Source organism: Oenanthe melanoleuca, chromosome 4 (genome assembly GCF_029582105.1).
Source record: "Oenanthe melanoleuca isolate GR-GAL-2019-014 chromosome 4, OMel1.0, whole genome shotgun sequence".
Taxonomy (NCBI): Eukaryota; Metazoa; Chordata; class Aves; order Passeriformes; family Muscicapidae; genus Oenanthe; species Oenanthe melanoleuca.
The window spans coordinates 47,731,228-47,745,191 of record NC_079337.1 but is presented as its reverse complement, the minus strand read 5'-3'; the positions used below and the strand labels follow the sequence as shown (position 1 = coordinate 47,745,191).

Below are 13,964 nucleotides of genomic sequence, written 5' to 3'. Positions count from 1 at the left end.
GAGAATTTGCAAAGCCTGTGCAAGGGTTTTCTTGCCAGTACTATGCAGATTAAATATTGTCAGCACCCAGGATTTCAATACTTCTCCATGCTGAGCAAAGAAAATCTGGGAGCTAGCCAGCAGAAAAGAAGTTAAGTACAGCTTAACACGTATGCCTGAGTAAGTGTATTACTGAGTCAGGATTTGGAAGGCTTATTTATTCAGAGACAGGCACCAGAAGTGGCAGACTTCTTTCTTCCCACTGCCTTGCCCTACCTTATAGCACCCCTAGACATGGGAGATGTGGAGCCTAGGCCAAACCAAACCTGCTAGGCTTGAACTCTTAGGCCACCTTCCAGGACAGTGGGAGAGGCCCATTCTGCTGAAGCCTTGACGCAATCGCTCTAAAACCGCAGGGATTAAGGGAAAAAAAAACCCTGGAGTATAACAGCTACAGGAGGAGTTCATGGGTTCTCAATCTTGCTTTTGGTGGTCATACTTTATTCCCTCAAGCAAATAACAAGTATCCCATTATTAAACAACTTAACAGACAAATCCATAAGCCATCCTGTGCTGATTTGTGTAAAGAATCATACCAGAGCCAACTTGAGGATTAATTTAGGCAGCATAGTGTCTAATGCTGAATGATTTACACAGTAAATCCCAGAAGACACTTGTTTTCCCACATCATTTAGAAGAAATGTATGAAACAAACTGAAAGAGGTAATTTCTTCCAGAATACACTAGGTATCACTCTTGGCCTTGAACTCCCAAGGACTAACAATACTCAGATCAATTCAGCCTATGAAGCATAAATTTAGATACTATTATTCATACTGTAACTTCCTCAATCTTGTTAAACTGAAGGCTTGACTCAATAACACTGAGGTACTGTACATTTAATTTCTTAATAGTTTTACTGAATGATTTCCTTTTCTTGAAGGGCAAACAAAAGACAAATCTTCAAGATAATATGGCTCATGCCACCACAAGACACGAGTAGCTGTTCAAGTAGGTTGTAACAATAAGATGGAAAAAATAAACTTGTATTTTGTTACATATTTCTTAAGTATTAAAACTGTGACAGGTCTAGATAGCAATGACTTTGCTAGAACATAAGACAGTAATTAGTTTTCACGAACGAGAAAAATTTTAGCTATAAATAGACGTTACTGTTTAACCTTTCTGCAGGAATTTGTTTGCTTCTGTTGCAAACTAAAGCACATTTTAAAGAAAATAAAGGCCTGAAAGGGAAAGATTTTCAGAGAAGCATTAATATTTTTCTGCATTCAGATATACCCTTCTAATGCAGGTGACAGCTTCATCAGATCTCCTATATGAGATAAGAAAGATGTCAAAACTTCTCAGAAGAAAACAAAAAAGGATTTCTAGAAATTATTCCAGAAAATTTAAGCTAAAATGCAGGAGTAAAAAGGGGTTACAAAAGAAAAATGTTTGGATTGCCAATAGAATTCTGATTCATGAAATTGCTGTAGAGTAGATCTCAGACCATGGAGAAAGGAAGTTGAAGACTGACAATAGCAGACACTGGACCAAACCCCTAAGAGAATACTCTGAACACCATGGAAGCAAGTCACTGAACAGAAACAAATAAGATGCTTCTGAGAATTAAAGCTGTAACAGCAAATAAACACAAAGAGGAATGTAATAATGAGTTCCAAAGGCAGCATATGAATAAACACAGGTAACAGAATTACCACCCTGATTTAATTAGCAGAAAAATTTTGATAACCTTATCTTCCTTGGTTGATCAACATAATTAAATTCCTCCAATGATGACTGTTTGGCTGAGTTTTGAAAAAAAATTGCTACTGAAAGTTCAATACAAGCCCTTACCCAATAGAATAACTAACCCATTCCTTCAACAACCATCTTATTCAATGAAGTCAGCTGTCAATATTCTCACAACTTCTCACGTTCCTAATATTATTCCAGTAAAATGGAAAAGAGTATTTTTGTTATTTGTTTTTAAAATGTCTCTGAAAAGTGAAGATGCTGGAAAGACCCTTGAGACAGTGTCCAATGGAACTTTCCTAACAACAATTATTACCAAATACTAGATTTCAGTTTTCGGGAAGCATCTGTTACCAGAGTTACTTTTCCATGTGGAGCAATAAAAATGGATTTGAAAACTACTGCTGCAAGTGGGGCTTGTTAGTTTGTTTTAAAATTGTTGTTGTTTTTTAAATAATTTAAATTTTAAATAATTACAATCATCATGCAAATGTCTATATAGAATAAATCAGGTAAGGATGTTCCTTAAAAAATCCAAAAACATAATGTCTTTTAGTCAGAAACTTTTACTGTAGAAAGTGTTTAGACTATCCTTTACCAATACTGTGTCAATTAGAATATGGTCAGGAGAAAGAAAACGGGTCACTTCAATAGCATACCAGTTACAATTTAATTTTTTTCCCTGCTTTATAAAGGTAAGAGGCAGAACAGAAATGACAGGTTGGCACCTTACTTCAGCCTGTTGGACAAGCATTATTTTCATAGTAATAGCGATACTCATTTGATAGATGACTGCAGGCCTAGAAAGATGAAGTCAAACTGATGAATGATCATTTAGGAGTTTGCTGTAGATGTGTCCAACAGAAACCCAGCTACAAAAGGGTAAACAGCCAGCAAAATCCGCAGCTCTTTTAAAGAAAAAGAACAGTCAAAATAGATATAATGCAGTCAGCCTGGAATTGAGAAAATCCTACATAGAAAACATAAAGTGCTTCTCTCCCAAACTGAAGAAAAATCCTAAAAATATAAAAAACCACCACAGATGAAAGTTCACAAGTCCTTGATCTTCATTTTACAGCACTAATCACATTTACCAACACATCCCGTACTGCTAAGGTCTACTTCAAATGCTAACTGTTTGTTATAGCAATTTCTAGTCAGTGCTCAATTTTATTTTCTCCTCAGGATGTATTTTCATTAAAGCTCTCTCCAGAGATTTTTACAAGAGAAACATCATGTACAGAAGCACCTAATCTTGAAATGCACCATATCAAACCTATGATTGGTGTGACATGACTTAGACAAACATATGAGGAACACTAAATGCTGCCACACTAATTTAAAACCTCACAAAAAAGACCTAGCTCTGTAGAAATCAGTATTCCAGCTGTGCAGCAATAGCTGATGGCCTCTAACTGACAGAAGCATGATAAAGGAAAATAGAGACACTGTGTTGAAGACACAGTAACAACCACCCCATTCTCACTAAGTGGAAGTCCCAGTGGGAAGTGGTGGCTATACTAAAAGTTTTTAGATCTCATAAATGACCTTTTGGACATGTTTAGCAGCTGAAAAAGTGTTCACTTCTGAGAAACAAGCAATGTCAAGATCCAAGTACAACTAATTGACGAGGATAGTGAACATACTCAAAATCAGTATTCTCTGTGTAAAGATGACATCCTTTGCTCAAAATCCACTATAGTAACATTCTCATGTAAAAGGGGAACAAAAAAATGTAAAATTAAAAAAAAAATAATTAAAGTAACTAGCTAGAACGACATAGGGGGTATCCTTTCTATAGCCTATCAAAAAAGAACAATAATAAGGAAAAAAAATTCAACACGGCTACATAGCATGGAGAAGTCTGCTATTAAGCATCACCCTTCAAAGAGCATGGAGCCACATCCAAAAAAATATAAACAGGAAACAGTATAAGCTCTGGCAAACTGAAAGTAAATCCTTGATGAAGCATGAGCAATAGTTTCAAAATGAAGTTATTAAAAGCACACTAACTAAACATCTTCACCAAAGGTTCCAGAAGCAGGAAGCCTTCCAGACCGTTTCTGTATGACTTGAAGACAAAAAGATTTATTCCAGGAGAGAGGTCTGAAGAGGTTTCTTAAAGTTTCATTAAGAGATATTTTAAAAAAATTAATAAAGCAAACAGGAACAAAATCATTAAGACCAGGTCATAACCCATCTATGACTTTAACAGGAATATAGACATTATATACCAGATGCTAATTATTCTATTATTGCAATCTATCCATAAACAGATCGAAGACAGCAGATGTGAAAGGAACCAAAGGATCTGAAAAGGAACAAAGTGCCACTCATCAGAACATCTGATTTTGAATGGGCACACAGGTTGAAATAGAACAGTAATGACAACAAAGAGCTGACATTAAAATAAAAGAAGTTGAAAAATAAGTTACGGAAATGTGTCATTGAACTTTATATAATGGGAAGTTATACCTATAAAAACAGTAACTTTTAGCAGACCCAGAAGTACATCAGTAAAACGCATTAGGATCTCAAAAAACTTTCAAAAAAGTCTCATACCAGACAGCCTTTAAAATAAAAATTCTGTTGAGAATTAATGATTGACTAAAACACAGGGAAAATGAGTGAAAATAAATGACTGATTTTTACGATGAAGGGAACAAAAGAAACCTACAAACAAAGTCAGAAAGGAATCTCTGACCCTTAACATATGAAAAATTATTGCAAAATGAGCTGAATAGCGAGCATAAAATTTACTGAGGTAGTCAGATGTAAATCGTAATTGAGAATTGCAGAAAAATGTCATGCTACTGAATTGTTATGATATGAAAAGGAAGAAGTTCTGATAAAGGACAGGTTTTCCCACCAGTATTAACTGAATTTATAGTATTTGGCAGTATACCATCTAAAGTTATTCAAGAAAAACACTGACATCAACACGAATGTTTTCCAAACATTCAGCTCAGTGCTCAGAAATAGCAGAAGAGACAGACAGAATGTTTCAGAATAAAAGTTATCATGAAGTATTGTACAACACGGTGCAAACTGGGAATGCCATTCAAAATCAGATGTTCTGATGAGTGGCACTTTGTTCCTAAGTCTGGTCACCTTAATTCCAACAGGACAGAGAACATCCAGACAAGAATGATCAGAAATATGCAACAATCAATTTGTGTCAAAATTAATCAGGTGATTCTTGAGAATGGAAAACAAAGAACTGGAGAAGATATGATATTCATATTTATTAAATATAAATGAGTCAAAGAATATTCATTATTTTATGTAATCCAAGAACTATGAGATATCCAGTCAAATCATCAGACAAGTTTAAAAGCAAACAAATGAAGTTACTTTTCCCAAACATGCATTAAAGGCATGGAGGCTTCTAAAGAACAAATAAATTCAAGAAAGAACTTGATTAATACATGGAATAAAGTTCTGTAGAAAGTTATTATGAACATGTGCCAGCAGACTTGGATCCTTACATCACAAATTGTTGGAAGCCAAAACTGACCACTGTGAGAATTATAATGGGTTATAGCAACCTTTGGCTTTAACATGTGACCATTCTTATGTTCTTACAACATAACTCTGTTTGTCACAAGTCAATGACCCTATTTGCTTGGCAACACTTGATGCCACCATAATACGGAATTTTCATTAACATGTTCTCATAAGAAAATTACTTTTTTCCTGGCAGTATTCCTGTTAATAGTCAACTGTGAAGACTCTCTGATTCTTTGGCTTTTTTATTTCACTTTGACCAAAGTATATTAGAAGTAGATAATTGCTGAAAATACAATACTAACACTTACCCGTTTGTCCAGCGTTCTTTCCCTTACAAAGCCAAGCAGCTGGTCATTGACTAAAGAGAGATCTCTCTTGCCCGCAGTAATAATTGTAACAATAACATCATGTCGAATGGCTTCTTCTGGGTCATGTGATCTAACCTTCAAATACTCTGTTATAAGCAGAAACAAGGAAAAACTTGGTTTTTTTATGCAGATGTGATGTGTTCTGATTTATTAATAATGTTTAATCAATTAAATGTCAGTCATATCACAACCATGCAATCTATTAAATATACAGCTACCCAAAAGAAACATCTATTCTGATGTTTTCTATGTTAAATATAAAAGAGCTAGATAACTGTAAATATCAGAAGAATATTGGAGTTATATGATATTTTATGGTGTGATAGCTTTTATGACAACCCCATTTTCTAGAAGCAATAAAGTGAAATAAAGTCTACTAGAATATATTGTAAGGGGAGTTGAGGGAATAAGAAGAAACAAAAAGAAACTCTTCCCAGAGAGTGAAAAATGTAAATAATAAATCAAAAATACTGACAATTGTAAAATAGCTTGCATCAAAAAACAGCAATATTTTCAGTTAAGCCTGAAAATCTTCACATAATTATGATACTGTAGAGAAAGAAGGAACTTCATAGTTTAGATCAGCAAAAAGGTATTTTCTGAACTCAGTGGAAGAGACTAGTGGGGAACTCAATGATTGGTTTTGAAAATAAGTAAGGATGTTGCACCAGTATTTGCTTTGCCTCACCCAAAGTTTCTTTAGAACTTGAAATTACTTCAAAATTAATTCTGCAATGGGTAGCTTCTTAACAACTCACTCTGACAAAGTCCACACAAAATCACACACTCCTCTTTCTAATAACTAGCACTTGAAGAGACACCAATTACTCTGCCATCCTGCATCAAGCACTCGATTTGATACATTTCGGAACTACACTGCTATGTACAAAATAGCTACACAGTTCCTTGCTCATTTTGTAGATTATTCTAAACCCCTGTATGAGCATCTCACCAGTGAGGTCTTTTGCTAAGTCTGGATGGTTCATTAAACAATGACTGGCGAATTTCACACTCTCTAATCTCACAGGGACATGGATATCATTGAACCTAGAGGGACAGAAGATGATTAATGTTAATTTTTAATTAGCTTTGCAAATCAGTACTATTCTCTATGTAGTAACATGTGTTGACAATATATCCTCTTAACTATTAGAATACTTTTATATGGCAAAATTAGAGACTATAAATGTTTTGAACTTAATCTCCATAATGTACTTCATACAAATATTTGTTATTTCTTGTGAAATTCAGTAAGGACTAAAATTAAAGAATTAATATGGTGTATGTGGATAAAAAGTCGACCCAATGGATTTTGCTCACTGACTTCTGAACACAGTTCTCCATACAATGTCAACTGTGTGTGTGCATATATGCACACACAAAATTACAGAAATGTAAACTTGCATCAAAAAGGAATAATTTGAAAGCCTCCACTTTTTAAAAAATTATGAACTTCTACATTTACGTAAAAGAAAGTATTTCTTCACCCAGGTAAATGCCAAGCAAAACAGAGTTGCAGATCCAGTTGAACAGTATGACATTTCAGACAATGCTGGCATACCTATTGTGTAAATTCTGCTATGCATATAATGTGCTGTCTATCTAACTTAATGCCAATAGCTGCAGCTGTCCTTCAGGCTTCTTCCTTCTATAAAATATAACTGTAGGCAGTTTCCTGCTTTGAAGATTTAATAAACTAACTTGTTCAAATACAAACAGTTACATTCTCTAAAAAGCCAATGAAAAATGCAATACTGTAATAAAACAGAAAAAAGAGCATAAAAAACCCCAGAAATTCAGAATTCTATCCCATTTCTCCTACCGCCCAAGAAAGCACTGCCAAAGAGGTCGATTTTGTGTGGCCAGATCAGAATCTTTGGAGCCAAAGAGTTTAGCCAGAAGTCGAACAACAGCCAAACGTTCTTCTCCATCATTGCTCTAAAAATCAAAATATAAAAAAGGACCTGTAAACCATTATCCATAATACCTTAGTAAAAATGTTCAGTTTTTGAAGGGTTAGATTAGAAAATGAGTTTAAAAATACTTCTGATAATCCTCATTCTCTTTAATTATCATATTGGATTAATATGAGGCAAAATATACAAACACCTATTAAGCTAATACATTGCAAATATTGCATAGAGATGTCCGTGCCTTAGAAGGACATTCTCCTTCAGGGATAAAAACCCATACAAAGTACTCTAACATACATTTGACAATATAAACAATTAATGATTTGTTTTAAAACTATTTTATTAAATTTTAATTTTTTTAAGACTATGTATGTGGCAAAGGCACCAATTAAGTTGTTTTAAACACATGTGCACTAATGAAAGCTATATGTAATTTCACTAAATGCCTATTTCTTGGTTACTTTTGTTTGTTGCAACCATAGCCTACATGTACATCCCCACACACAATCCACTTACAATTCTAGGAAAGACAAACAGCTTTTTAATTAAAACCCCCACAGACTTCCAAATCAGGATAAATTATAAATTATTTCCAAAAATTCAAAAGCAGTCAGCTGACAATAACAAATCTGATAAAATATTAGGAAATACTTCCCCTATTATTAAAACATTATTTCATAGAAGAAAATCAATAGTGAAGCTAACACATTTGCATTTCCTAAGATAAGCCAACCACAACCTAATTACTTTATAAATTTTGGGTGCAATCCAAAGATTAAGTACATAAAGCCTTTGCATTAGACTGCATTAATTTATCATTATAATGATTATATATATTTTGTGTGCATAATACATGTTTGCAAGCACAATAAGCATATAATTGCATACAAATTTCTAGTATCCCTTCTTTAATACTATATTTGCTTTCAAAATAAAGCAATAAATACAGAATTTTTATCCCCCTAGTAGAACACATATTAAATCTACAGTTCTGCACTCTTAACACCCCACAAATTTTACTGACTGTTCAAAGCTACACTGTAACCCACCTTCAGCTTGAATTCCAGCTGTGGCATGACAGACAGCAGTAAGTGAGGATCTATGGCAAAAAGCTCTTGTATCAAGTCAAACACATGTTCTGATAAGTCACTTACTGAAGACTTCCCCAGTACCAGAACCTGGTTAAAAAACTAAAATATCAACAATATTATGTAGTATATTTTCCTTCATTAATGCAAACATTATTTTTAAAAATTATTTTAATGTAGTATCAGTAATGGTTTTACACTAATGAAAGGCATTCAAAGCACAATTCCTTCATTACATCAAAGCATTCCACCCTTACAATTTTGGCTCAAGCAAATTACAAACACCCTTCTCATTCTCATTCTATTAATTCTATCAAGATAGTTACTGAGATTTGAAATTATCAAAATGTCATGTATTAAACTATCTCCCAAACAAAATTAACAGGTATTAAAGAACTGTTAACTTAAAATGCATCTTCATCCATTAGAACATTGACCAAAAAAAAAAATCAGTACTTTTAAAAAATATTCTTATAATTGAAACCAAATCCAACTGAAGATCATCAAATGCTGAAAATAAAAAGGTTCTCTGCTTCAAATCCCTTTTAAAAAATGCCAGATGTCTTTATGTTATGTCTTGCAATATTTGTTGGGTAATGTATCAAGGTCATTAGTGATCTAACAGAAAGTGAAGTAGTCTAAATTATAAATTACTTATTTTTGGATTTATATGAAGTATATTAAAATTTAATACTTCCTTTTAGCTATTGTGGGTTAATATTATTTAAGCAGTGCAAATTCAAGAGCAAAAAAAGCTATTACACACTTGAAAAGGAAAGTAAGGGAAATAGTATTAAATCAACTCAAAAGTTACCTTACGTACTATCCTGTTTCCAGATATGACTAATTAGAAAGCTTAAAAAAACAAGGATTCCAAAAACAATAGAATGTGGTAACTGTTAGTGAGACTTCTCGAGCTTTTAAATACTTACTGATTAATCTTTTACAAATCTGCCTAATTCCCTTTTAAACTACTCTGAATTTTATTAAATCTATTGGCTACAGCACCAAGGAAAGGCAACAGAATAGATCAGACCACACTCAAAGACTGCAGTAGCTGTATTAATAGGCAGAACATACAACACATTCAACGAGAAGGAACTGTAATTTGAAGGAAGCCTTGTAAAAAACATAGTTCTTTTACTCTTTATGACTACAATCGTAGCAGGTTTAGGAGGGAAAGAAAATCAACCAAAGAGCCAGTAGCTTGAAATGCTTCATCCTAAAGCTTAGGATGAAATGGGGCTGTCTGGCTGCTGGACATAGAAGTAGTAATAATTCCTTTTGTTGTAACAGGATTTTTGGTGGTCACCTATTTTCACAGCCTAGATTTAGGCTTAACATTATACTGAGATGGATAAAAAAATAATTTCCTCTTTGCTTATTTGAAATACTCCACACACTTAACAACTAAGTCAACAATATCCTATTAAAAAAATTGTAGTAGCTTCTATAAACAAAACTCAAAAGACTAAAAATTCCCATCAAATCTCCAATAAATCAAGACAGTAACAAGAACACTTGTTACTTGCAGGTAACACAGATTAATTAATTTACATACATTGGCAATACATGGTTCAATGGTCTGGACGGTCCTTTTCAACAGGACTTTTGCAAGATCAAACGCTTGTTTGTTAAGGTTCTGAAATAAAGAAAATATAATAAAATTTTGCAGAGTTTTCCCACGCAATAACAAGTTTTGAAGAAACATTATCATACCTCCATACTCTGGAAATTAATGTGCACCAAATCCATCACTGAGAAATTAATGAATTTAAATTAATATTTAAATGTGGCTTGGTTTGCCCCTCACATATTCATTAAAGGTACACTCTGTTGCAAGTTCGGCCTCGTCTAGAGAGTAAAATTGTGCACTACTTCTCCACAGACTAGACCATGTGCTCTGAGACAGCCCACATTGAGACTACAGACAGCACCTATGCTTGGGCAAAGTTTGCAGTTAACTTTCCAAGTAAGCATTTGATTGTAACATGACAAATCTGAATACTGTTTATATTGCTCTTGAGCAAGAACGTAACTGCACATCTGAAGAATATGACTGTTCAAGTCTGTACAAATCCCATTTGCAGTATCTCAGATCATCTAAGGATTAACACAACTTGGAGGAAAAAAATAGATTTGGACGAGCTGACTACTCTGAAAATCACAAATCACTGCAGACAAAATGCAGGTAAAGCCTAGGGATGACTGATTCTTGGAAATACAGTATTTGGCAAGTCTACATTGAGAACAACTCCCTCATATTCTTTTAACTAATGAGATGACACAGACAGCTCATCAACAGATAGTAAAGAGAACTAAGTGGCCAAAGGCTCAAACAAATATCTCCCCAGTCACCAAAGCATTCAACTGATGTCTCATTATAGAAGACAGATTTGTACAAATTCTTCTCAAAAAATATCCCAACACTTTCTCCCCAAACCTATCCATGAGTAAAATCTTGTTCACTGGTATGCTGGTATTAAAAAGTAAAGAACTGCCAATCTGAAACTTTAAAATACATTTTCTATGTATCTTAAATACACCTTCTTCCACACAACCAAATCAACAACCCAAATATACACACAAAAACAGAACACCACAACACCGAAGAACCAAACACCACAACAGCCTAGAAAAGCAATATAAAACTTGATAAAACAAATAATCACTATTTCGACTATTAGGAGAAAAGAAACCTTGTGGAGTCTGGATTACCCATGCTGTAGAACACGCAGAAAAAAAAAAAAAAGATTTTTAATACATTAAAATGTTTTCAAGGAATAACTTAAGTAAGACTGGGAAGAAAAATGTTCACTGAATAGCTCTACTTTTGAAATTAATAAAAAGAACTACAATTTGAGGCCACAGGTCAGAATGTGAGCAAAATGTGACATGCTACTGCTATTGAAAACCTGGATTTACTAGGTGAGAGATACATTAGCACACACAGAGAACAGTGTACATCACACTATCACTTTACTAAGAATGGACGCACAAATCAATATAATCTAGATTCAGAGGTAGACTGTATATCATGCCTAATTAAAAAAAAAACAAAACAACAAAACCCAAACAGACTGCATCATCCAAAACACATTATTTCAGCTTCTTTACAAAGATAAACATCCATCAAGTCTTGCCAGACTGATATTTGCCTTATGTCATAGCAGAAAATGACTGGTATTTGTTTTGCACAGACCTAAACCTATTGCTATTGTATTCATCCTACAAGAAAATCAACTGTGCTCTTAAGGCAACTGTGCTTCTGATTTACCTATGTAAAGACAAGCAATATAACCACATCATTTTTTTGAGAATCTGTTCATGAAAGGAGAACAACAGTCAGACTCTACTAGGCAGAGCAGACAAAAGAACTTTCTCCTTGCAGTCCTTTAAGTGCTGTTGTTACAGGAAACGAAGTAACACAGACCAACACACTGACCAAATTACAATACTGAGCATTGACTACAGGTTATCATTTGCTCAGTCATCAGTAAGTGCCAGCAAGAGTGGCACCAGTCCTCTAAGTGATACTAAATACGCATTACAATCCAGTATTTACACCAGGTTTATCTCCCTCTTTATCAGAGCCTTATTTCTTCATTAGGCAAAACTATAACAATGTTAATGTTAAAGGATCACATTCACTTTTACTTTGGCTAAATCAAGTGGTCACACCACACTGTAAAATTGTACAAGGTTTTACTGGGTCTTAGTACCCTCAGAGCAATGCCCATCATTGGTAATAGCATCACCTCAGATCACCACTCTCTACTTCCATTCCTTGTATCTACTGCCTATAATTCATCAGAAGCAACGTACAAAGAACAGTGTATTTTCACAAGGACTCTAGTTATAAGAGTGTTACCCATTTCAATAAGACATTATCCTACTTCTGTCAATAAATATTATTTGATAGAATGGCATTACTGTCCCATGATTATGACAAAAGGAAAACAAACTCATCTCAGACAAGAGATACTTTTATAAGCTTGATGAGATTTCACAGGTAAATGACAATGGCCACAGCTTAGTCAATCCCATGCTACATATTTCCATGAATTCTCCCTCTTTATGCAACCAAATGAATAATCCTTGCTTTTATGGACTAATTTAATTGTGTAGTAATGGGCGGACCTGCCTTATTTTTTGTAATTATTTTAAATTAATAAATGAACAAACACATACTTGGTAAACAGAACACAGTTCATCTACTGTAACTAGTAACTGAAACTTACAGTACTCCATACTATTTTTGATAAGTACAAGTGTTTTAAAACACTCTTGGTCAGTGTAAGGCATCACCAGCCTGCACCTTATTTTCCCTTATTTGACAGATAAGGAGTTGTATTAATTCTCCTTTTAAATCTATTACGGCATTTCAGTGAAGGTACTTTAAAAGCTCATGCGCAGACCCAGTTATCCCTTCTTCAAAGAACACAACATTCCTCCAGCAAGGGAATGTGTGCGTGTGTTCTGTGTCAGTGGACAGGGTGGGAAGCACAACCAGAAAGGCAAGCTGGGGAGAACAGCAAGACACCACACATGTCTTGTTAATATCTTACCCGCCCCTCTTTTATTTAATTAAAAAATATTTAGTAACTTCTCTATTTAAAAACCTCAACCTATGCCAAAAGCAACTACATACAATCCTTAAGATAAAATGTTTTTCTATTATATTTGCTTGAAAACACTCCATTTATGTTTCAGTACAGAGACACTGAGGTGGCATAATCTCCTGGTATTGAATAATCTAGACGTGGCTAATCAACAGCACCAAGAAATTCCCAAATGAACGTGAGAAAATAAGAGAGCTGAAGTGTATAAAGAGATAAACGACATGCAAAAGGTAGTCAGAATTATTGTTATTATAACAGTATACTACTGGCAGACCTTGTGTGCAGGAATGAGGTTAATCAAAATTGAGTCCAGCAGCTCCTGAGTTACTCCATCGCCTTCCATGATGATAGAACTCATCAAATCCAGCATATGCATTTGTACCTTCTGGTTGTGGCTATTACTGAGATCATAAAGAATATTATCAATATTAAATTCTCAGACTCTGGCAAATACTAACAGTACAATCAAGAAACAACATCTAATGCTCTCCAGTTTGCCCTCTTACGTGCCTTTCCTCTCTCGTATAATGGTTCAAAAATCTAGAACAACCTAGCTCTGCCTTAAGAGAATCAAAATAAAAAAGGACAATAACAACCAATACAAAAAAAGTAGAAAAACTAATCAGAATGAAGTTTACTGCTGTAATATGGTCAACAAATTTTAAAACACATCTACTTTCAGACACACGCCCCTCCATAATGTCAGTAGTTCACATTCAACTGCTTTCC

General features: G+C 34.3%; 1 protein-coding gene across 2 annotated transcripts in view; it reads right to left on the bottom strand.

The window, feature by feature from the left end:
* The window catches only part of PDS5A (PDS5 cohesin associated factor A), a 74,007-nt gene that overhangs the window by 29,837 nt on the left and 30,206 nt on the right, over positions 1–13,964 (bottom strand). For both annotated transcript variants that reach the window (XM_056489175.1, XM_056489174.1), the window contains exons 6-11: positions 13,510–13,636; positions 10,175–10,255; positions 8,575–8,715; positions 7,435–7,550; positions 6,565–6,659; positions 5,553–5,698 (exon numbers count right to left, since the gene is read on the bottom strand). In XM_056489175.1, the coding sequence (XP_056345150.1) occupies positions 5,553–5,698; positions 6,565–6,659; positions 7,435–7,550; positions 8,575–8,715; positions 10,175–10,255; positions 13,510–13,636 (706 nt within the window). The remainder of the gene's footprint in view (positions 1–5,552; positions 5,699–6,564; positions 6,660–7,434; positions 7,551–8,574; positions 8,716–10,174; positions 10,256–13,509; positions 13,637–13,964) is intronic.